The 24,365-nt window shown below is 53.3% G+C and overlaps 2 protein-coding genes across 18 annotated transcripts in view; both read right to left on the reverse strand.

Annotated features, from left to right (window-relative positions):
- The window catches only part of MAPK8IP3 (mitogen-activated protein kinase 8 interacting protein 3), a 48,513-nt gene extending 46,534 nt beyond the window's left edge, over positions 1-1,979 (reverse strand). For 13 of the 15 annotated variants that reach the window (XM_058710001.1, XM_058709990.1, XM_058710002.1 and 10 more), the window contains exon 1: positions 1,476-1,979. In XM_058710001.1, coding sequence (XP_058565984.1) covers positions 1,476-1,793 — 318 coding nt within the window. In that variant the 5' untranslated portion in view covers positions 1,794-1,979. The remainder of the gene's footprint in view (positions 1-1,475) is intronic. The other 2 variants (XM_058709993.1, XM_058709989.1) reach the window with 1 other exon arrangement.
- A 3,762-nt stretch (positions 1,980-5,741) lies between these two features.
- On the reverse strand, positions 5,742-24,010 carry JPT2 (Jupiter microtubule associated homolog 2). Of its 3 annotated transcripts, none has more exons than XM_058711185.1 (5): positions 23,857-24,010; positions 17,438-17,586; positions 12,438-12,580; positions 9,348-9,396; positions 5,742-8,426 (listed from the first exon to the last, which is right to left on the reverse strand). In XM_058711185.1, exons 1-5 carry the CDS (start codon positions 23,898-23,900, stop codon positions 8,239-8,241), a joined length of 573 nt encoding a protein of 190 aa, XP_058567168.1. In that variant the 5' UTR covers positions 23,901-24,010; the 3' UTR covers positions 5,742-8,238. The 3 variants fall into 3 exon arrangements, with proteins under 3 accessions (XP_058567168.1, XP_058567169.1, XP_058567170.1); XM_058711186.1 differs by lacking the exon at positions 23,857-24,010 and adding an exon at positions 23,612-23,772; XM_058711187.1 differs by lacking the exon at positions 23,857-24,010 and adding an exon at positions 18,038-18,189.
- Positions 24,011-24,365: the final 355 nt, after the last annotated feature.

Raw genomic sequence — 24,365 nt, forward strand, 5'->3', positions numbered from 1 at the left:
CGGCCGGGCAAGGGTAACCCCCCGCACTCCACTTTTCTGGGGGTGCAGCTCTCTGACCTCTCGCAATAGCATGATACAGAAGAGACCAGGCCAGGAGTCCGGGTAGACTGGGTCCAGCCTGGCTCTTGTAGGGCTTGTGACCTTGGTCCAGCCCCCCCACGTCTTGGGCCCACTTCCTTCCCCAGTTAGGGCCACTCTGAGCACTAAAATCCTATGAGCTCTTGCACCCCCTCCAGTTGAGAAGTTTAAACCAGTGGCCAGACTGATACCCCAACCAATACACAACAGCCTCTTGACAGATGTATGACCCCAAAGGCAAAATAACTACCCTGAGTAGGAATGACTTAAGAACCAAACTAGAATGTAAACCACTCCGATTCAAGAAAAAGCCTGAACACCCAAACAATCTTCTACTTCAATACTAACATCAAAAATTGCGCTAAGCCAAACTAACTGAAAAGAAATGTGGCTCATGTAACAAACAGCTTCGCATTCATACATCAAAGACTATCACCTAATGCCTAGAATGAAAGACCCTCAGAGAGGCTTAGAGATTGTCTAGAGCATCTGATTCATTTGATGGAAAATCAAAATCCAGAGTGGGCAGGCGATGTGGACAAGGTCACAGAGGCAAAGCAGGGCTGGGGACCCACACCCCCTGCACCCGCCCGGGGCTGGCACACAGTTGGCACTAAGCATTTGAGAGCGAATGAGTAAGTCAAGCGGTGTTCCCCACAACGCATGGTTCTTCTAACTGGTTCGTAAATAAGTGATTTCCAGGTTACGGAGATTTCCTAGAACGTAATCAAATATTTCAAAATTCCACTCTTAATTTCCCAGAAGCCAGGGTGAAATTTCTCAGCCTTTTCCACGTAAACTAATAACATTCCCAACTGAGGGAACCACAAGGCAAAGACGTCACCTCCAGAAACCTGGGGTCTTTCCCCTGGTGCCAGAGGAGCAGCCCAGGTGCCGCTTCAGTTAGCTGTTTACATCAATCACCAAATTCATCCATGTCGCTGCACTGGGGCCTAAGGGAAAGGTGTTTGGACAACACCCGCTTCGGGGCGCAGAACCCCAAGGCCAGATGTCCCGCTTCCGGGAGGATTTAGAATGGCAGCAGCCAAAGGCAGTAACGGGGGTGGGGTGGGGGGGGTGGGGAGGGGTCTAGGAAACGGCTTCGCAAAAACACACACACGGGCCAAGAGAACGGACGCCTGGAGTGAGAGGTGGGTGTGGAGCGGGCAGAATGGCCTGGCTAGAGGCTCAGGCCGCTCAGGCCGCCTGGTGCCGCTGGCTGGAGCAGCGGGGTCAGGACCCGGGGAGCGGCCGAGGGGCGCGGGGGTGGGGGGGGGTGGGGGGAGGGGCCCGGGCGGGGCAGGGTCCCCGGGGCGGCGCGGGGCGGGGTCCCCCGGGCGGGAAGGGGTCCCCGGGGCGGGGCGGGTCCCCCGGGCGCCGCGGCCCGGCCCACGTACCTCCTCGGCCTGCTTGCGCAGCGCCTTCTCCCGCTCGTACTGGGTGAGCAGCTGCTCGTTGTCCTCGCGCAGCAGCTCCAGCTCCACCTCGTGCTCCTGGTTCTCGCTGAGCACCGAGTCCAGGTTCTCCAGCACGTTGACCACGAGCGGCATGAGCTCCTTGACCACCTCCTCGTCGTAGCAGTGGATGAGGCGCTCGAACTCGCGGTAGATGGAGCCGGCCAGGCCCGACACCCGCTCCGACATCACCGAGCCGGAGCAGTAGTCGTCCTGGTACACCACCACGCCGCCGCCCTCGTCCATCTGGATCTCCATCATCGCAGCCACCGCCGCCGCCAGCGCGGCCCACTGTCCGCCGGCGCGCCCGCCCGCCCCGGCTGCCCGTAGTCCGCAGGCCGCGGCCCGTCGCCTCCTCCTCCTCCTCCGCCGCCGCCGCCGCCGCCTCAGGGCTCGGGCGCCGCCGCCGCCGCCGCCGCTGCTGATGCTGCTGCTGCTGCCGCTGCCTAGGCTGCGCCCGTCAGTCAGCGGCCGGAAGTTCTGCTGCCCGGAAGTCCCGCCCGAGCCCCGCGGCGCGGCACCACTTAAGGGTCGCGGGGCCCGTGACGTAGAGGTAGCCCGCCCCCGGGACGGAAGCTCGGCCGAGCGGGGCAGGGAGCACTTCCGGTCTGGCTTGTCACGGCCGCTGCTCGCCAGCGCACGTCACCCTGAGCGGGTTCCCGCAGCTCCCACGACACTGGTCCGACTTTAAACGTCACCTCGCCCTGTCCCAGGAGCATATGGACACGGTCGTTGCGCCGTAGAGGCTGCGGCCGCAGCAGCCATCCCGCGCCTGCCGCGGCGCAGGGCTGCCTGCCCCTGAGCTCCGCGCGCGTGCGCGCGTCCCCGCGCTTGTGCCCGGGTACCAGCGAAGTGACGCTGCCCATCTTGTCCCCAAGTCCCCGAATAAGCTCTTTCACCCGGGCTGCTGCGCTGTCCTGCGTTGTGTGTAACTTCCTCAGACTCCCCGGCTTCGCGATAGCTGTAATCACCCCACTGGGTTCTGAATTTCAGGGGTTGTCCTTTGAATTTGTCCTTCTTGATCCTACATTCTATGTCTTGATAGGCTCTTATTTCCTCCACTTGCATCCACTTGAATGAAATCTCTTTAGCAAGGTTTTTTGTTTGTTTGTTAAATCATAATTAGAGTATCTGCAGCCTTTGCGAATCTGATTATGCGGTCTGTTGTTTGGGTTGATTCTTGCTTAGGCGGCTCCTCCTTTTCCTTCTGAACTAGGATCCCTTGGATTTTTGTGGAAACACTTTGAAGTGTGAGTTTAGAGTTGCTCCACAGGGATCTGCATTTGCTTTCACCGGTATCTGAGGACACCAACGCACAAGTTACACTTGCATCTTGAGGGTCACACAGGTAGGAGTAGTTGATTAAAAACAACAGCCACTAAACTTGTCAGAGCTTAACACGAACAGAAATGCTCTCATCCCTTTTACCTAATGAAATGCTTCAAGGTCAGTTCATCCTAACCTGACTGCACCAAATCAATGAACTCTCCTGCAGATAATGATGTCCTGAATACTATTGCACAAATTTTCCCCTTGCAACCTAATTTGCTGTATGGATGCTCACCCACCCCATTAGAGATAAACTAAGGTTTCTGTCTCAGATCCAGATTATCTGGATTAAAAAAAAAAACCAAAACATTTATTTTTGAGAGACAACATGAGTGGGGCAGGAACAGAGAGGGAGACACAGAATCCAAAGTTGGACGCTTAACCGACCGAGCCACCCAGGCGCCCCCAGATTATCTGGATTTTGATGCTAGCTAAGTGACTCAGTCATCCCATTTCATTTCCAAACTGAGCCTAAAAATACTACCAACCTCCTAGGAAAGTTATGAACATTAATAAGCTAATCCATTAAAGGGGCTTTATACATTTCTAGCAATATAGTAAGGGCGCAATATAGAATTATTAGGTTTATTCTCAAGATGAAGAGTCAGGACAAACAGGTATGTGTAATTTTTCTTTTTGAGCCAATTACAAAAAAAAGCTTGTGAGTGTTTTGGGGAATGTTCAAGACTTCTGCCTTAGGCCTTTTTTCAGAAACATGACCCCTTTGAACCCCCTTAGTACCAAATATACAGTAGGGTAGCCCCCGCTGTGAGGCCAATTGGCCACCAACTTTATTGGTTTTTATTACTAACATAACTGGGCAGATTTACTTGAAACTGGCTAAAACAGAACGAAGTTTTAACAAGATGAGCCGCTGGGCAATTCCTGATGCGTACTTGAGGACGCCAGTCGTGTACTCGGGCGACATAAGCTAGAACTTGCTTTAACAGACTTCCATTCAGATTTATAAGCTAAATTGGGGCACAATTTTTTTTCCCTCTGCACATGACCCTAAAATGTAAGGTGAGTACTTGGGTTTCAAAAGTGCTGCTTTGGCCTGGCTCTGTGGCACAATGGATGGCATACTGGACTTCTAGGAGTGTGCCCGTCATGATGAGCGAAGGGCGATGTATCAGAGTGTTGAATCGCTGTACTATACGCTTGAAATAGTACACTGTTTGTTGACTAACTGGAATTTATTTATTTATTTTTTTTATTTTTTTTTAAATTTTTTTTTTCAACATTTTTAATTTATTTTTGGGACAGAGAGAGACAGAGCATGAACGGGGGAGGGGCAGAGAGAGAGGGAGACACAGAATTGGAAACAGGCTCCAGGCTCCGAGCCATCGGCCCAGAGCCTGACGCGGGGCTCGAACTCACGGACCGCGAGATCGTGACCTGGCTGAAGTCGGACGCTTAACCGACTGCGCCACCCAGGCGCCCCTGGAATTTAAATAAAAACTTTAAAAAGGTTATACTTTAATTTGCTAGAAAGTCACCTAGGACCCTGTAATGTCTCCCTTAATTCTTCCTATGCTGAATTTTGATGGCACTTCGTCGTCAAACATACAACAGGAATATTTCACTCGTGATCTTCAAGAATGCTAAGGATTAAGGAGATAATAAGAAATGACTGGGTAACACAGGAGGAATATACTTTCTTGCCACGCTTGAAAATAGAACAAGTTCCGTTCCGCTAACAGAGCCAGTACATTCTGGAAAAAGCACAGGACGTGAAATGGCAACCCTTTCGTGTTTGTCGATCGCTCCCTCACCATAACATTCGTAGAGTTACCTTGGTCCTTTCAGACGTGGCCACTGCCCAGCTGCTGGAGACAAATGGGTTGTGACTCTCCAGCACTGAGCTGCCCTGTGGCTGGGGCCGCTTTAACGTTACCAGTGCCTAGCGCACGTCTTGGGACATGCTCTGCACTCGAACACGTTTTCAGATGAACAAATGAACACGGTGTCCGTGGTGTATGTCCGGTTTCTTTCTGATATGCTATTCTGGTGCTGGCTCTGGTCCAGCAGGGAGAATGGTGTGCAGCCTCCTGTGGGGTGGGGCTGTGAGGGGGGCCTCCCAGCAGGTGGTCTGGGTGGTTTCATCACCCTAGGTCCATGTAATGCATATTGTTTGCTTTTACGACATAGGAAAATAGCTATCATGTAAGAGGGAAAGACATTCAATCTGTGCTTTCTTTGCAGGACTTTAATCTAATGGCAGACTAAAAGCTCAGCACCACATCTACTTATTACCAAGCTTGTTACTGGAGTTGGAAAGCCCACTCAAGAGGCAAGTTCAGTGCTGTCATTTCTTTAGGAAAACAAGTGGTTAGGAGGAAAAAAAAAAATGATTACCTTTAACTTACCTACAGAAACCCAAAAGAACACTGGCAAATTCCTGTTCATTCTATTCAGTTAGGTCTTTGGTTTCCAAATTTAAAACTGTAAACCCGTGGGGCGCCTGGGTGGCGGTTAAGTGTCTCACTTCAGTTCAGGTCATGATGTTGCAGTTTGTGAGTTCGAGCCCTGTGTTGGGCTCTGTGCTGACAGCTTGGAGCCTGGGGCCTTCTTCAGATTCTGTGTCTCCCTCTCTCTCTGACCCTCCCCCACTCATGCACTGTCTCCCTTTCTCAAAAATAAACCTTAGAACAATTTTTTTAAATAATAAAACAACCCCTGTAAATCCATAACCTCTGAGAAGATTAACTTGGGCATCCTCTGGCTAAATGGTGCAGGGGTGGGGCGGGGAGGGGGTGAAGGCAAACCCCTTCAGCAAAGAACACCTGTGAGGGAAGGAGCAGGGTCCAGGCACTTCGGGAAACGGATGCTGAGAAGCACATGTGAACATGCACACAAAAGACTGACCCGGACTTCGAGTACGTGATTGCGAAGTTTAATTCAACGTGTATACCCAGTCCTGCTTTGTAACAAGATGCCCCTATCAAAACTACATTGTGCTGTGAGTACAGACTTCTCGTTTTTGATACAGCTCTAGAAAAAAGTTGGCACCAAATGCACATAAAAAAAATTTTAAGGCTTAATAAAAATACAGACATAACTTCTCAATGCAGCTTAGAGATTGAAAACAGGATGCTGAGTTAATGAATCTTCCAAATACAGGCAGTCCCCAGTTACAGAGCATTTTCCACATAGGAATGGCCACCCCACTGGCTCACAGGAGCAGAAAGGCCTCTCCTGCTCCTCCCAGTGACCAGACCACCAGGCACCCTAAACTTGTTTCTGCGGCCCCAGGGAGGGAAGGATGGAGATCAAAGGCAGCGCGTCTGTCTCCACTGCACAGAGGCTCTGGCTACAGTTCTGGTTTCCCTCCATTCCCACCTCTACCCCCCCATCTGTGCCTGAGATCCCTGCCGGTGGACAGAAGTAGAGAGCTCCTCCTTGCTTCCTCTCGCTGGGTGGGCAGCGAGGGCAGGGGTGAAGCCACAGGGGCCAGCACTAGGGTATCAGGGTTCCTGGCAATCCAATTTGGAATTCACAAATCAGTTTCTTGCACACTGAAAACCACAAGACAGAGTCATAAATGGTACTTCATTCTACCACGAGAACACTGTGTTAAGCACGTTAACGTGTGTTTGGGCTTAAGCCCTAACCACCATTTATGACATTTTTTAATGGGGGGGAAGAGGCTCTGCGTTCCAACTAACTTTCCTATAAATGGCCACCTGAAAGGTGGAAACAGGAAGTACTTGCACGAGACAGGAAGAGTTGCGTGGAATGAGTTTCCTGGCTCCAGAGAGCACAGGGCAGTTGAAAGGGGGAAAACGGTCTTTGGTTGACAAAGCCACGTGCACCAGGTGTAAGAGTGGAGCTGGCAGGTGGCTCCCGCAGGCACTTCGGTGTCTAGGACACGGTGGGTGTGACTGAACCCAGCGTTGTTGCTTTTCTACACTGTGATAAGGATGCAGGTGTTTTTAGCACACGGCACTGGCTTTGTAGGCACTCGTACTGACAGGTACCCCCACCCAAACCCCGTCCCCCGTGAGCCGTTGGTCCAATGTGAGTGAGCATAAGAACAGAGAATGTAGCCCTGTAGGGGCAGGCGGGAGAAGCCTTCGCCCGACAGATCAGAGCGACGGGACTCTGGCCAGCCCGTTATCTCAGCTGGCGAGTAGCACGGGATTGGCCAGTGGAGACTTCGCTATCGAACCACTTCATCTTCTGGCCCAAGGTCTCCAGGTTCCCTCTGGAAACCGAACAAGGTCCGGAGGTTCCGCAAAGCTTTATGAAGAGCAGCTAAGCAAACTTTGCTTCCTCTTTACTCTACCTGAGCAAGTGACTTTTTCCTAGAAAGGTGTCAGAAACAGATCAGCGTCCACAGTCACCTATGTAAAGCTGGGATTTTATAATAGCTCTTTAGATATTATTAAAGATTCAAACCTAAGAACCCAAGGTTCAGGAGCACTGCTTCCTCCCACCGTCAACAGGACTAAAGATGTAGGAAGGATTTAAGTAACCCGCTGTCTGGATGCATGTGGACAGTTTTAAAGCTGCAGAAGTCAGGGGGGCTGGCCAACAGGAAGATCTGACTTGAGAAGGGGTCTGTCCGCCTGGCTGGTGATGGGCACGGACCTAGCATGGAGGCCGCTGAGGAAAAGAGGGGACAAATCACAGTGAAACCAGCCTGCGCATGGCCAAGCGTCTGGATGGCAGACACGGAGCACCTCAAAATGCTGCCACAAGGCGTGAGACTGAGAACGACTTTTTGGTTTGTGCTGACAGCTGCCGAACACAAGCAACTGACGTGTCAGGAAATGTGCGGAGCCACACGTTGGGGCTGATGGCAAAGGAGGCACCGGGGGGCCACAGCGGCAGGCACGGGAACCGTCCTGCGGTCAACGGGGTGAGGATCTGAGGGGCCAGCCACCCAAAGACCCCACCCCCCACCACTCCCCGCCCGTAGTGTTCTGGCCAACACCTTGCTCCTGTATCCCACGGCAACACACATGTTGTTTTTGATTTTCTTGCCAAGGCTTTAAATTTAAACTCTGCTGCCGTGTTAGTGATTTCTGGACCCCCGGCCGGCCAGCAGAGTGCCAGTGCGGCAAGGCCGAGGGCAACCCCATGCCACCAGGACTCACCGTGGCCCGGCCCCACTGGCCCCTGCGCCCCTCGCAGAGCCCCATCACGTCTGCAGTTACAAGCAAGTCCCGTCTTCTACCCACCAAGACAGGTCTCCTGGCAGTCTGGAAGGTGAGGTCCTCCACGGCTCTGGGATGGCCACGTGCCCGAGCTGCGGCTTCAGATACACAACAGACCCTCTCCCCACCCGGCTCCTTTGGGCTACAAGACTACAGTATTTGAAATCCTATCTCTCCGGTGTTTTGTCTGGCTACAGGGGAAGCGGCAGCCCCTCTTAGTAGAAGGAGATACTGGATTTGCCTCCAGGCGGGTTCAGGACTTTGTTGTGAGAACGAGGGCGGGGGCCCAACCTGGGCTCGTGGCTGTCAGCTGTGGGCATGGGCACAGGCTGCTGGATGCGGCCTGCGTCTCCAGGGCCGCCCTTCTGCCCCAGCTCTTCTCCTGGCGAGGTGCTGGCTGCGGCTGTGGGACAAAGTCAGCATGCCATCCCGTTAGAGGCGGCCCCGCAACCAGACAGGCGAGCTCCACATAAAGGCTGGCACAGACCAGCCGCCAAGGGCACACCATAACGAGCACAGAGCAAGGCTTCCGTCTTGTCCCAAGAACACATACCGATTAGCAGAGGGCATTCTTGAACCAGGGCTTCATACCATAAACTCTTTGGAAAATTCCTTAAGTTAATTATTCCTTTACACTGCTTTTTGGACCCCATTCCTCTTTCTTCCACGTCAAGAACAAATAACAAACTTTCTCAACTTGAGCATGACGAGGAAGAGAGGGATCCAGCAAGGTGAGGCAAGGCTTGTAGACACTCAGCCTTTCTAGATGAAGGGACTCCCGTTTATCTTGGTTCCCCATCGGGGGAGTGGTGACTCTCAGCACAGCCAGCTGGGAGGGCGAGGCACAGGCTGGCACGCACCTGCCAGCGGGGCAGCTCTCCCTGCCACACACAGGCCTCACGGTCCCCCCCCCCCCCTTCCCACTCCACCGGTCTTGCTGTCCCCCGTGCGCTTCTCTTCTGCATCAGTGCTGCCTGCGCTACCCTCGGTCATATGTCCATTCAAGGCTTCAGATCCCTGCCCTTCACTACATGACATCAGCTTCTAGAAGGGGACCCCCAGTCTTAGACGCAGGCTGACCACCAATGACAAGAAGTGAAGAAAGGCCCATGGTGGCCCACTGGGAAGTTTTCACCCACCCAACTGAGCCCACGTCCCTGGCTTTCTTCAAATACTACACATCCTCTCAGCAACAAACACGACCTTGCCTGTTTTTGTCAGCAGGCCGGAAGGGGCATGGAATATTCCCTCATCCCCTGGGGACACACCAGCAACTCTCCCAGAGCGAGCACACTCAGGGGAAGGACAGAAAACAGCAGCTCACCTTTAGGGGCCGACTTTGGGTCTTCTCCTTCACACAAGAACACGTGGTCCTGCAACAAGGCAAAACGCAGGTCAACACATGATTCAGAAACATTTTACCCACCTTCAAATGTATGATAAAAATCAGAGCACAGACGGGTTTATTTACTTTTAACTTTTTTTTTTTTTTTTTTAAATTTTTTTTTTTTCAACGTTTTTTATTTATTTTTGGGACAGAGAGAGACAGAGCATGAACGGGGGAGGGGCAGAGAGAGAGGGAGACACAGAATCGGAAGCAGGCTCCAGGCTCTGAGCCATCGGCCCAGAGCCCGACGCGGGGCTCGAACTCACGGACCGCGAGATCGTGACCTGGCTGAAGTCGGACGCTTAACCGACTGCGCCACCCAGGCGCCCTACTTTTAACTTTTAAAAATGTTTTCACTGTGGAGAATTTTACCCACGGACGGTGACACAAACCCCCAGGTAACGTACTGCAGCGACAGAGACGTAAGCTCTCTGCCATCTGGGGCTCAGCCACACTTCCAACTGCGATGTTGAGCGCCTTTTTTCCCCTCTAATTTATTCTTTTTTTTTTTCCCAACGTTTTTTATTTATTTTTGGGACAGAGAGAGACAGAGCATGAACGGGGGAGGGGCAGAGAGAGAGGGAGACACAGAATCGGAAACAGGCTCCAGGCTCCGAGCCATCGGCCCAGAGCCTGACGCGGGGCTCGAACTCACGGACCGCGAGATCGTGACCTGGCTGAAGTCGGACGCTTAACCGACTGCGCCACCCAGGCGCCCCACCTCTAATTTATTCTGAGAGAGACCACATGCGCATGTGAGCGCAAGCAGGGAAGGGGCAGGAGACAGGGGGAGAGAGAGAATCCCAAGCAGGCTCTACACTAGCATAGAGCCTAACGTGGGCCTTCATATCACAAACTGTGAGATCCTGACCTGAGCCAAAATGAAGAGTCGGACGCTTAACCGACTGGGCCCCCAGGGCGCCCCTGCTGAGCATGTTTTTATGTGCTTACTTGTAGATCTTCTTTGGGGGAAATGTCCAGTCAAGTCCTTTGCCCATTTTTGAATCAGACTGTCTTTCTGTTGCTGAGTTTCGGAAGTTCTTTATGTATTCCCAAGAATAAACTGCTATCCGATGATAGGATTTGCAATGCAAACGATCTCTCCTGCTTTATGGGTTGTCTTTTCATTCTCCTAAGTGTCTTTTGATGCACTTAAGTCTAAAAAGTTTCTTTTAAAGGTTTTTAAGTAATCTCTACATCCAACGTGGGGCTTGAACTCATGACCCTGAGATCAAGAGTCACACACTCCTACTGACGGAGCCAGCCAGGCGCCCCTAAAGTTTTCAATTTTAATGAAATCCAATATACTTACTTAAAATTTTGTTCCCAGTGTTTAGTGTCACGTTTATGAAACCACTGCCAAAACCACGCGAAGACTGATCAGGCACCCGGCCAGCTCCGTCAGAAGAGCTCTTGGGGGTCATGGTCATGAATTCGAGCTGCACGTTGGGTGCACATTATTTTAAAATGAAATCTTAACAAACACAACAAAACAAAGCACAAAAAGATTGTGAAGAACTGTCCCTATGTTTTCTTCTAAGAATCTTACTGCTTTAACCCTTAAATTTCGATCTTTGATCCATTTTTAGTTCATATCTATACACAGTGTAAGCTAGGAGTCCGCCTCCACTCTCTGGCACGCGCGTATCCAGTTGTCCTGGCAGAAGTGACTGTCCTCCCCCATCGAAATGATCCAGGCGTCCTTGTGCAAGTACCAATTAAACCCGCATGTGAGGGTCTATTTCTCAGCTCTCCGTGCTACTCCACGGTCTCTATGTCCTTAGGCCAGCACCACACTGTTTGGACGAATGGAACTTTGTACTGAGTTCTGAGACTGGGAAGTGAGAGCCATCCAACTTTGTTCTTTGTCAAGCTGTCCAGCTACTCGGCGTTCCTTGAGATTCCCTATGAATTTTAGGATGGGTCTTTCCCTTTTTTACAAACAAAAAGTAAAACCAAACCAAATAAGGTGGTTGGGACTTTGATAGGAATTGTATTCTTTTAAATTTTTTTTAACGTTTATTTATTTATTTGGGGGCGGGGGGCACAGAGAGAGAGGGAGTGAGAGAGAATCCCAAGTGGGATCCACACTGTCAGCGAGGCGCCCAACGCCGGGCTTGAACTCCGGAACCATGAGATCATGACGTGAACCGGAATCAAGAGTTGGATGCTCAACCCGCTGAGCCACCCAGGTGCCCCAGAAGTGTAATGTTCAATTTCTTTTTAACCGTCGGGATTACTGACTGGCCTCCTGTGACTGCTATGTAGAGCCCTCTATTTTGCATTACTCTGCCCGAATCCCTGTGGTATCAATTAACGTGAAGTTCGGTCTGACTCTGCCTCGATTTTTTGACAAGAATTCAAAGGTGGTCTATGATGTTCTATCAAAAGGAACAGTCTGTAATTTCTGGTGGTCCTGTCTTGTGATGTTGTGGTGTAAGCCCGGGGGATTCCTAAGCTTATCCCCCACATGATGTCAGCCACAGATGCTCATCGCCGAGATCCACAGTTTCATTACAAGTTGGCAAAATGGTGGTATTTGAATTCTGTTATTCCTTCCTCATTTTTGGCTGAGTACTCCTGTAAAAGGAAAACTCCCTCCACAGCAGCCACCCTGAGGTGCGGCTCACGCGGGAACGGTGGCACATGGTACATTCTGTCCTCCGGCACTCTCCCGGCAACAATTAGACTTTTCCAAGTATGATTATGAGCCCATGAATTCGAAACGCCGGAGCAAGTTTAATCTAATGGGGCTGCTGTGCTCCCGGTGACCACTAGCACCTGCAGGGAAGGATGGTCGCCCAGGTCGCCCATCGGCACACAAGACCAGCTTCCCAGGCTACAGTCATCACGAGGCTGGCGTGTAGTCTCCTGTGATTCAGGGGAGACGGGAAACCCTGTGACTAGCGACCGCACTCAGGAAAACCAACGTCAGCCACCTTGCCTCCTCCCCCTCACACACCACACCTGCCTCAGAGCCTTTTTGTTTTTCCTACTTTCACGTGTGCTACCTGACTTAGCCCATACCTTGGGTTTGTTTGGGTGTGCTGAAGGCGACGTAGCAGCAACTGGGGACCCAAAGATATCACTGGTCTTCCCACCGGGTGGGTTGAGACGTTGTCGCGTCTGCACAGGCGTGGATTCGTCAAAGATACCGCTTCCTTTCCCCCCTGTAGAAACAATTACACAACAGTGAGCAAACCCACAACATCCATCTGGTCCCATCCTCGACGTTCATTACTTCAGAGACCTCTCCTCCTAGGGACACCCCAATGCCAGTCCCTGGTTTAGGCCAACAAGGGTGGGGTGATCGGGTTGATGAGGGTCCCTAAAGCCCTATGTCAGACCTGCTTTTTTGGGGGCCTTCTGAGACCTTCATTTCTGGAAGCTGAACCGGGCTGGCCCCTAGAGACAAGACGGTAAGGTGGCATAAAACACCACTTCCCATCTAAAATTTCCTTAACTTTGAACTTGGTGTGTTGTCTGTTGAACAGTCTTCTTCACTAAACCCGTGAAAAGTCCTTTATGTTAAAAGCAAATAGCTGTTGCACTTTTAGGTCAGACAGACATAAATGAATTTAACAACATGTCATATTCAAGGCAGACCTGTAATCTGGAAAATAACACAGATCAGTCATTCTTCTGACATCATTCTGGCCAGAACGTCCAGTGACAACTACAGGTGTCAGCAAATTTCAGACACGTAACGCCTTGCAGTACAGGTAAGTGACTTGATGAGCCATAATGAAAATATGCATCTAATGCCTAACTTTTCACAGCTGATGACTCTGGCCAGACACCAAAGTCAACGCCCAAAAGCCTCCGTGAAGCAGAGATGGCTGTCACACAATGCCAGCTGGCCGTCTCTTCACTCCACAGATGCCAGCTCCTCTCGGCACGCAGGGGTTGGGGGGGGGGGGGAGGGCTGTCACAGTCACGGCCCTCATGTACCAAGGATGTACCTTAAAATCTCACAAGAGAAAAAAGATGCATTCCACTAACTAGCTAGGTGACCACACACAAATTACTTGGCCTTTCTGTGCCCGCAAATCCTCAACTGCAGAATGAAAGGACCTTGCTCACAGCCTCACTGTAGCTCAATGCCTCACTGTAGCTCAGACATCACATGCTTAGAAGGATGCCAGGGACACAAATGCTCCAGAGCGTTTGCTATGTTGCCTACGTACCGATAACAAAACATCTCCTGGATGTATATACCGCTCAGCGACAAAAGGCACACAACATTCTGTACAGCGTATATTCACTTGTATCTGAATCAACAAAGTGGTTAGTCCACGTCCCCCCACCCCGCCCCGCCGGCCGTGTGCACACAGGACACAGGATGGACGGCGTGCAGGACTCACGACTGCTTATCATGTCATTTTTCACAGCGCTGAGCTTTGCCTACTGTTTAAGAAACCACGTGGCGAGCAGTCCCTGCTTGGCTCTAGCAACACGCACGGCTGACAAGGAGAGACACGAGCACGCAGGCGCGTGGGCTCCCAGGGGATGGGCTCCACCGCCAGAGTGGATGGTGACCCAGAGCGGCTGCTGGGATGCCAGTGTCCCGGGGCCGCCTGTGCAGGAAGCGGGCGCGTGCTCATGTCACCCTGGGGCGTCCACACACCTTGCCCTCCCAGGCCCCGCACACCGGGCTGGGGAAGCCAGCACGGCATGGCACAGCACTGGACTGCGGGGGGAGCTCCTGAACAGCCACTTGCCAACCGAGCCTGGACAAGTGGCTCCAACCCTCTGGCCTTGTGTGTCAACTGTCAGGAGGCGATACGTAACAAGAGGACCGACCTAGGGCGGCTGGTGAGGGGGCAGCAAGTCGAGGGGGCAGAGCGGGACCGGGCAGATGAGCCCTCAGTGATCCCCAGTGATGCTGCTGAGCTACGGTCAGCAAAAGCGTCTCCACCACAAAGTGGAGAAAAGCACTGCTGAAGGTCGTCCCGTACTGTGTTGTTTCTGGTTGTGCTACAAAGCCTTAATTAAATTCTTTTAAAAATGTGCACTCAGCTTTTAAAAAAAATGGAACATAAAAGTAACTCAATTTGGGGGCACCTGAATGGCTCAGTCGGTTAAGCGTTGGGCTCAGGTCACGATCTCACGCACGGTTCTGAGACTGAGCCCTGCTTTGGGCTCTGCGCTGGGCGTGGAGCTCGCTTAGGATCGATTCTCCGTCTCCCTCTCCCTGCCCTCCCCCCACGTGCACGCATGTGCTGGCTCTCCCTCTCAGAAAGGCAAACAAAAGTAACTCAAGTTGAAGTTTTTGGCTCTAAAGACACTGATCATTAAGGAAAAAAACCTTTTTTTAATGTTTTATTTTTTTAAGAGCACACGACTGGCAGAGGGGCAGAGAGAGGGAGACAGGATACGAAGCAGGTTCTGAAGCAGGCTTCACGCTGACGGCACAGAGCCCGACACAGGGCTCGAACTCACGCACCTCTAGATCAGGACCTGAGCCGAAGCCGGACGTTCAACCGAGCCACCCAGGCGCCTCCAAAATTTTTTCTAATTATAAAATGTAACTGAAAGTCTCCTAAGACATAATTGTCTCAAATAACCACACAGCCAACACCCAGGTCACCGCCAGCCAGAGCATACAGAGCACGACCAGCTCCCAGAAGCCTGCGTGTCTCCCCCACCCCAGGTCACCACACGCCAGAGTTCTGTGGAGACCACACACGTGGCATTGTCGGTGTGCTGCTCCTGTGTGTGGGTCCAGCCCTACACAGTACAGCTCTGTTCCTGCCCTTTATGAGGGGTCAGCCTGCGTGTCTGCTGGTCGACATTTACCTGGGCAATGAATTCAGCTCTGAGGAAGGAAAGGTGCTCGATGCGCTCATAACCGAAGGAAGATAAAGTCAAGGTGCGCTCTTTGAAGAATCAAAGTGCGTAAGACAGACATGGTGTCGGCAGGGTGGGGAGCACGTGCGGCACACGGGGTGGCCGACATGGGGGGCAATTTTAAGTGATCCTGCAATTCCATTTCTAGACACTTATCACAACTGGTTTTCCAGGTGGTAAGTTCAGAACACGAGCACTGGAGTCCAGAAAAGTGCCATCCGAGGGCTAGTTCCGCCCCTGGTGAGGTGTGAGGTCCAGGTGCTGCAGGGAACCCCCTGAGCCTGTTTCCCTCTCTGTAAAGGACCACCCCCCCCGCCCCAACCTCCTAGGGGTGTAGAGACAAAGCACCGAGCACAATCCCTGAAAAATATCTGGTCCCTGTTGTTAGAACTGGAGGACAAGCCGTAGGAGATGTGAGCCGGGCAGCCAGCAGAGCCCACGCGTGAAGGGTCGGTGAGCACTGGGCCCGACCACGCCGGTGAGTCCTCAGCGATGATCGCGAGCTAAGTCACACCCTCCGCCCCGGACACGTGGGCAGGGGCTTAGGTCTGCGGGGCGGGGCACGCTGGCATGCTTCCCTTTCAGGCTTCCCTTGAGAGTTCCACACAGATGGTTTCCAAAGAGCACCTGGCAGGACCGAAAACAGGCCCCAAACGACAGGACCACGAGGTCCATGCAGGAACCGAGCCCAGGGAGTGAGTTCTGGCAGCTGTGGCCACATCTTGGGACCACACACCACACAGAGGCTCTCCTGCTCTCCCTCTCTCTCCCTCTCTCCAGCCAGGAGGGGCACAGGCTGCCCACTGGGGAATCACTGGAGGGTGTGCAAAGCAGCACCGCCATACTTCTCAGGGAACTCGCCACCCCAGGGGCAGCCCCAGACACCCTGCCGAGCCAGCAGCCAGTCGTAGGTGCAAGAGGCACATACGGTAACCTACACGGCTATCGCTGACACACAGGAAGTGCAGGGCCGACCGCTCCGGCCCACACCTGTACGCCAGACACGAGGAGAATGTTGCTCACTTTGAAGAACTCCTGCTTCTTCTGCTACACCCAGAACTTTAACCCTCCGCCCTCCCTCGCCATAAGAAAACCACCAACCAAACACAGAACTAGCCGTTCCTCTAGGGTTTGGTAAAGAAACACCAATTCTGCAGCAGGGCTGCAGCGGCGTAGGGAGCCGTTCTCGAGCCTCGCTTCCGCGGCGTCTGCCATCTGGGTCCGGCCTCTCAGATCTTCACTGACGAACAAATGCTATTCTCCCCAGGATACAGGTAACTATCATCGTGGTCACTCAACTGGACAGTCTATCGGCCAAAAAACATTTTTCTGAGACTGTCTCACTGTGACTACTGGAAGGTGGGCCAAACGATAAAGCATTATATGGACCGAGTCGTCCTTTTGAGAGCTTCTATCCCATTGACAATCGGATTAAAATGCTCTCCCTAGGAGCGCCTGGTGGCTCAGGTCACGATCTCACGGTTCCTGAGCTCGAGCCCCACATCAGGCTTTGCACGGACAGCACGGAGCCTGCTTGGGATTCTCTCTGCCCCTCCCCTACTTGTGCACGCGCTCATGCTCTCTCCCTCAAAAATAAACATAAAATATCTATTTTTTAAATATTCTCCCTAAGAAAAATGTTTACATGCGTAACCTGCACATAATTTCTGAAATCACAAGGGGCCCTTCAAACGACTGGGAGAGCCTCCCTTGGTGGGAACCGAACCCCTTCGTCTCCTCTGTATCCTCAGGGCCTGGATTCTGCCAGGGTCTGTGGTCAGAGGAAGGAGGATTCAAGAATGACTGAGCCACCTTCAGACAAAAAGCAGAAGTCAGGATAAATCTGTCCATACATTCCAGGGGGCCCAGGGGGCCCAGTTGGTTAAGCATCTGACTTTGGCTCAGGTCATGATCCCACGGTTCGTGGGTTAGAGCCCCACATCGGGCTCTATGCTGACAGCTCAGAGCCCAGAGCCTGCTTCGGATTCTGTGTCTCCCTCTCTCTCTGCCTCTCCCCCACTCACACTCTGTCTCTCTCTCTCCTTCAAAAATAAACATTAAAAACATTTTTTAAAAAAGGGGGGGGTCAGCACAAAGAAATAAAAAATGTTATCAAAAGAGCAGCATAGAACAGAACAGACAGAGGCAGAAGGATTAATGGCTCACAAAGGCCCTACCTGGGGGATTGGTCCTCTTAGGTATGTTCTGAGGCTCTTCAGTTGGTCCAAAAATATTAGACGCCATCCTATTGGGCCTGCTTGAAGGAGCAGCTTCTTCTGGACTTCCAAAGAGATTGCTGGCCTCTCCTCCCGGGGGCTTCATGGCCCTACAAGCACAGAAGGAGTGTGAGTCAGTGATGGCCCTGGACATCACCATTCAGGCAGTACGGCGTAACCACACAGGCCAGATACACCTTCTGATGTCTAAGGAAAAATTACAATTATTTAACACTAGCCCCTCTAGAAATGGTACACTTGCAAATGATTGTGACCTTGTGGTAAGTAAAATTAATTTCCCTAACACAAAGTGACAGCCACATTCAGTAGAGTTTAATGCTAATTTTAATGAGTACACAATACTACAAACACAATCGGGGCGCCTGGCTGGCTCAGTCGGTGGAGCGTGTGACTCTTGCTCTTAGGGTCGTTAGTTCAAGCCCCATGTGGGGTGTAGAGATTGTAGAAATTCCTTAAAGAATTAAATTAAAAAAATTAAAAATTTAATGCCACAAACGCATTCAGTAGTGTTTAATATCGTAGCTGACATTTGTTAAGTACTATTTCCGTCAACTGTTCCAAGGAGCGCACGCAACAACCCTCTAAGGCAGGCAGTATTTTCACAGACGGTGCGTCAGAGACAGAGAAAAGCCACAAGAAAGGTCGTGTGGGAAGGAGCAGAACCAGAAGGCAGGCCCAAGCAGTCTGGGTCTAGAGTGCAGACTACAGCCTCAGGCCTCTGTTAAAGGCCTCTAGAAGAAATGAGAGTCAGGACTGATCTGCGCAGTCCACACTGGAGTCATCATCTCAGGTCCTGAAGTCCGGTAAAACCAATAGGAAGCCGATCAGAGAGATCGGAGGACACACCCGCCAGCACAACTGCTGGCTTCACCTCAGCACACAGGCACCACGTGACCACTCGGGCACCACCCGCAGCATCTACCCCGAGTCTCCACCGGTGAGAAAACAGCCTGCATCATTTGGAGGCTTTCAGGAAACATTTATGAAGGGGAAGACCGGGACCTCGAGTCACTTTTTATTGCGGTAACTGAAGAGTTAAGCAACTTTCACAAAGCTCCGCCTGGACTCCCCCAGAGCTTCAAACCACGTCAGTAGAGCAGTGGCGCGCCCAGTTCGTGTGCATCTTTGCAGAACACGTACAAAGATCTTAAAAATGCATTTTGAAGGTGAGAAGGCACTATTGAAATGGACTTTGAAACTGCGGAGTGGCCCGTGTGCCTTCACTAGTCCTGGGCAACCGGACCGACCATGCTGCAGACAGGGGGAAACTGAAGGAAACTCAGAGCTCGAAACCATGTGAAATGCATGAGGCTTTGCAGGCACTGCGCATGACTTAGGTCACAAAAAAAAAAAAAAAAAAAGACATTTAAAATGCTTTTTGTTTCCTTAAAAGAGCTAGAAAGGGAGGGGTGCCAGTCGGTTAAGCATCTGACTGGCTCAGGTCACGATCTTGCGGTTTGTGGGTTCAAGCCCCACGTCGGGCTCTGTGCTGATGGCTGTGTCTCCCTCTCTCTCTGCCCCTCCTCCACTCGCACTCTGCCTCTAAAATAAATAAACATTAAAAAAATTAAAAAAAAATAAAGAGCTAGAAAGGGAGCTGACCATGGACTATAAAGTGAAGGGAGTTCTCAGACTCTCTCTGGCTGTAAAGCACGACTGCAGAAAAGTACCCCTCTGCTTTATACAGGGCAGATGACGTGCCAGCTGGGACCCAGACACACTCCACGGGCAAGCCTTGCTATACCACACGCCAGCAGGCCTTCCACACGGTGCTGGTGCCGAATCCCTGGCTGCCTGGGAGGGTGGGGAAGGTGGATACCTACTCAGCAGTTAGTATTTCCTTAACGATTTGGTGAAGGAAAAAAAATTACTTTCATTTGAGAGAAAAAAAAAAAAAGAAAAAAAGAAAACCAGTGACCAGATTTAAATTAGGAAGTTAAAAAAATTTTTTTTTCTAACATTTATTTATTTATTTATTTTTGAGAGACAGAGCAAGATAGAGCATGAGTGGGGGAATAGCAGAGAGAGGAGACACAGAATCTGAAGCAGGCTCCAGGCTCTGAGCTGTCAGCACAGAGACTGATGCAGGGCTTGAACCCACCAACTGTGAGATCATGACCTGAGCCGAAGTTGGATGCTTAACCAACTGAGCTACCCAAGCACCCCAGAAAGGTCTTAATAAGGTCAGGTTCTGCAGTGACAGGGCAGAACCTGCTTGGGATTCCCTCTGTCTCCACCTCTCCCCCTCTTGTGCCCACACCCCTTGCACCTGTGCTCTCTCAAAATAAACTAAAAAAAAAAAAAAAAAAAAGGTCTTAATAAGACCTCAGGTCACCTACTTTGTTGGCGACCATACTAAGGCCATCTGACTTCTACACCATTTATAGATCACACGGCCCAGTCTCATACTCCTGGCTGGCTACAGCAGGCCAGACATTCTCGGGTCTCTACAACCATCTCGCTGACAAATGGGATGGGGATCTGCAATCTTCAGAACTGAACTGAATTTATCATCAAGCCTCCTTCTGAGTTCAAATTCCTATTTTACGAGTTTACTTGAAACATGGCTCTTCCTTCAACCTCCCAGGTCCTGCTCTAATCTGAAGCGGATTCCTTCTGATTCAGAGCTCTTTAGGACTCTCGCCACAACCTTGTAATCTCCCAGTCCCCTGTGCCCTGCACCCTTGCTTCGCTCATCCGGGGGCCCAAGTGCCTGTCCCTGGGCACGTGCACCATACCCTGTGCACGGAAAGATGTCAAGAGCCAAGTCCTGAGCCTGGAGCAGCTTTGTTTGTGGGGAAAGCCAGCGCCGTGCGCAGGGGGCTCTACTGTTCCAATCAGTGATGCCACTGAGCGCTGGGTCTTACTGGAACTTAAGATCTCTGTGGAGGAAGCAAGGCCTAAATTGAGTCTGTGGTCTCTGTGTGGGAGGGGTACTCCCGGGGGCAAAGGAGGGAAGCCAGAGTTACTGGAAGTGACCAAATATTAATTTGGGGTGGTGGAAATATAGTGTTTACTACATTATGCTATATACTTTCCTGAATTTTACTTTACTTTGAAAACAAAGGGAGCACAGGAAGCCCAGAATGCTGCAGTCAGGAGATCGCTGTGCCTACTGACCAAGCTACCTGGGTGGTGACATCTTCATCACAAGGCGTGGGCTGGGCACCAGGGTTTCCCACCCTTGGAGCAGATCTGCAGACCGCACAGGCTGCCCAACAGGATCTCAAATAAGGGGACTGAGAGTGAAAGAGGTTATTCTGATAAAAACAGAACCCATGGCAAAGGCTCCGAGTGGCCTCCAGGAGGCTCGCCACCAAGTGCAGTTTTCGCTAGGACACTAATTGCAGGGAGGCAGATGGGAATACTGGTGAGTTCAGAACTCCCAAAGGAGGGGCACGATCCAATGACCTTTTTCTCTCGTCTTACCCCTCAATATATTCCAATAAAAGCATTCAAGTACACAAGAGGAGCGAGAGGGCACATGACAAAGAAAAGCCACAGATAAAGCTCAAGGGGACGGCGGTACCAGCAGAGGCAGGTACCCGTGCCCCTGACCCTCCCTCCGAGAGCTCGTGTCCGGGTTTCAGAAAAGCTTTCTGGGGACTGCTCAGACTTGGAGAGAAGCGGTAACAAGACTTTACAAACGCACAGTTTACAGCCTTAGGTGGATGACCTCAGACTAATGCTGGCTGGAGTGTGACGCCTGTACGGCTCAAAATCTCTTTAACACAAGATAACCCCTTGGCAAGAGAGAAGATGTAGGCTCTTCAAAGAGGAAATCCCGGCCAGGTGGTCTTGCAGCCACCACTTGACTCCCTCCCTCAACAGCCAAAGAAACGTGAGCCTTACAAGGCCCATCCGGCTAATCAATCCCTTTAACACGGCTGCGGAAACCCAAAGCTTGTGACCGATCCCAGCAGCAGCTTCCAATCACATTGAATCATTCAACCAAGAAGACTGCTTTTCCTTCTTCAATGTTCTCCAAGAAATTGTCTCCTGTCCATAATACCCTCTCCAAAGGAAGCGTGAACTGATACTTTAGAGCAGAGGCTCTGCAGCTCGAGAAGTCCATAGGACATCAGCGTTAGGGTGTTTATTCGTTAACGCCAACGTTTATCGGGCATCCAGTGCCAGGCCACGTGCATGACAGGGGACAGACCCAAGGACATAAATGAGAAAGTGCTAGAAGGGGCCTCCACCCAGCGGGCACAAGTGATGCTCCCCAGTGGTTCCTGAGCACCAGAATATGGGTGCATTCTGGGCACTGCGGGATGAACCTCTGGCCCCCGCCAGTACATATCTAGACGTATGTGACTGGATTGATAGCTAATTACCTGGTCAGGTGTAGAAGTGACGACCGCCCTAACTCCCCCGGGATGTACAGGGTTTCAGCAAATCAAAGCGGTTCTTTGAAGGAGTATTTATACTGTATCGATCTCAACAGCTGCTACACACACATATTCCCTTCTACTTTTAGGTCAAGGCTGGGGCACAGAAGAGGCTCACGGTAATGGGAACTTGGCATCTACAACCCCCCCCCCCCAAACGACTCTACAGTACAAGCTGGCTGCTCCAGTGCCAAGACAGACCTTCTCCCTAGCTCTGGCAACTGTAATCTATGTGACTTCTAATACCCACACAGCGTTTACAAGTTAAAAAGAAAGCTTGCCATGTGTTCCTGAATGTTGAAGCCCAGGCAGAAACCCAACAATTGGTCATTTGCTTCTACCACTTGCAGTAAGCCTGGTTCTCCGTCAGCAAGGCAGGGAAGACACTGCCTGGCTCCCAAGCTATAGGGTTAGAGGAGGGCAGCGCCTGGCCCCACAAGGCCCCGGGATCAGGGGAGGGCAGCGCCTGGCCCCACAAGGCCCCGGGATCAGGGGAGGGCAGCGCCTGGCCCCACAAGGCCCTGGGATCAGGGGAGGGCAGCGCCTGACCCAACGGGGCTGCGGGACCAGGGGAGGGCAGAATCCCGCCACATGGGTCTGTGGGATTAGGGGAAGGCACAGGGCTTGGCCCCACGGGGCTGCGGGATCAGGGGAGGGCAGCGCCTGGCCTCAGAGGGCTGCAGGACCAGGGGAGGGCAGGACCCCGCCACATGGGTCTGGGGGATTACGGGAAGGCATGGGGGTTGGCCCCACGGAGCTGCAGGATCAGGGGAGGGCAGGACCCCACCACACGGGTCTGCTGGATTAGGGGAGGACAGGGGCTGGCCCCACAAGGCTGCAGGACCAGGGAAGGGCAGGGCCCCACCACATGGGTCTGCGGGATTAGGAAAGGGCAGGGGCTGCAAGATCAGGGGAGGACAGGGCCCCACCACATGGGTCTGCGGGATTAGGGGAAGGCACAGGGGTTGGCTCCATGGGGCTGCAGGATCAGGGGAGGGCAGCGCCCGGCCTCACAGGGCTGCAGGACCAGGGGAGGGCAGGACCCTGCCACATGGGTCTGCTGGATTAGAGGACGGGGGCTGGCCCCACAAGACTGCGGGACCAGGGGAGAGCAAGGCCCCACCACATGGGTCTGTGGGATGAGGAAAGGGCAGGGGCTGCAGGATCAGGGGAGGGCAGCACCCAGCCTCACAGGGCTATGGGACCAGGGGAGGGCAGGGTCTGGCCCCACGGGGCTGCGGGATTAGGGGAGGGCAGCGCCCGGCCTCACAGGGCTATGGGACCAAGGGAGGGCAGCGCCCAGCCCCATGGGGCTGCGGGACCAGGGGAGGGCAGCTCCCGGACTCACAGGGCTATGGGACCAGGGGAGGGCAGCGCTTGGCCCCACAAGACCCTGGGATCAGGCGAGGGCAGCGCCTGGCCCCACGGGGCTGCGGGACCAGGGGAGGGCAGGAGCTGGCTCCTCGGAACTGCAGGATTAGGGGAAGGCAGGGCCCCGCCACATGGGGCTGTAGGATTAGGGGAAAGCAGAGCGCGGCCCCTCGGGATTAGGGGAGGGCGTGGGCTGGCCCCACGGCGCTGCGGGATTAGGGGAGAGTAGCGCCCGGCCCCACAGGATGCAGGATCCAGAAGGACACCCACGGTGACCCCCCCACCCTCTTGGCCCCGTCCACCGCACACTGGCGCTAGCACGGGGTCCGGGAGGGCGGGTCCCCGTACGCACCGGCATGGCCCCGAGGCAGCACACCGCTCGGCCAGCGTCCCCGGGCGCGCCGGACACGGAAGGGAACGCGGGCCCGTGGTGAGACGCGAGGGGCGGCGCGCCTCGGGCCTTCCGCCGAGACCCTAGCGGGCGCGGAGAACGCGTCCCGCCTGAGCGCCCGCCTCTCGGACGGGGAAGAGGGGGCCTCGGCTCTGTGAGGTCACCCGTCACCCGCGCCCCGCCAAGTGGCCGCGCCCGCCACGCACCTGGAGCCGGCCCGGCTGCCCTCGCTCTCCAGGCCCTGGAACATGTCGCCCGCTGCCCGGCGCCTCCTGGCCCGCTGTGCCGCCGTTCCCGCCCGGCCCCACGCAGCGCTAGGTCCGCCCGCCGGAGTCCATTAGATATCGCCAATGCCAGTCACGCCGCCGCAGCCAATAGCGACGCCTGGCCCCGCCCCCGCCCCGCCGGACGGGCCCTGGACGAGGCCCGCGCCGCGCTCGCAGCCGATTGGTGAGAACAGATGCCGCTCAAGCCTCGGGCGCCGACATTGGGCAGCAGGGCGGCAGGGGCGGAACGTAGCCCCACCCGAAGCGGACGCCAGGGCCGCCCGATCCCCTTGCGCAGGCGCGGGCCGCGCACCCCGGAAGCGCCTCGGGGCCGGGGGCCGGGGACCGCCGCCCGCCCTGGAGGCGCGCGGGACTGCCCGGCGTGCGGCAAGCGCCCACTAGCCGGGCTGCAAAGATGTCACTCGGAGACCGCGCGAAGGAGAGGCTCA

Source organism: Neofelis nebulosa, chromosome 18 (assembly GCF_028018385.1).
Source record: "Neofelis nebulosa isolate mNeoNeb1 chromosome 18, mNeoNeb1.pri, whole genome shotgun sequence".
In the NCBI taxonomy this organism is placed as follows: domain Eukaryota; kingdom Metazoa; phylum Chordata; class Mammalia; order Carnivora; family Felidae; genus Neofelis; species Neofelis nebulosa.

Bases quoted from the DNA above. Each gene is read 5' to 3' on its own strand.
- JPT2 (XM_058711185.1), bottom strand. From the start codon at position 23,900: ATGTTCCAGGGCCTGGAGAGCGAGGGCAGCCGGGCCGGCTCCAG. The intron at 12,581-17,437 runs GTAGGGCCTTTG...TTGTTTCTACAG, and splicing joins TAAGAGGACCAATCCCCCAG to GGGGGAAAGGAAGCGGTATC. The intron at 9,397-12,437 runs GTATGGGCTAAG...GCCTTGTTGCAG, and splicing joins CACACCCAAACAAACCCAAG to GACCACGTGTTCTTGTGTGA.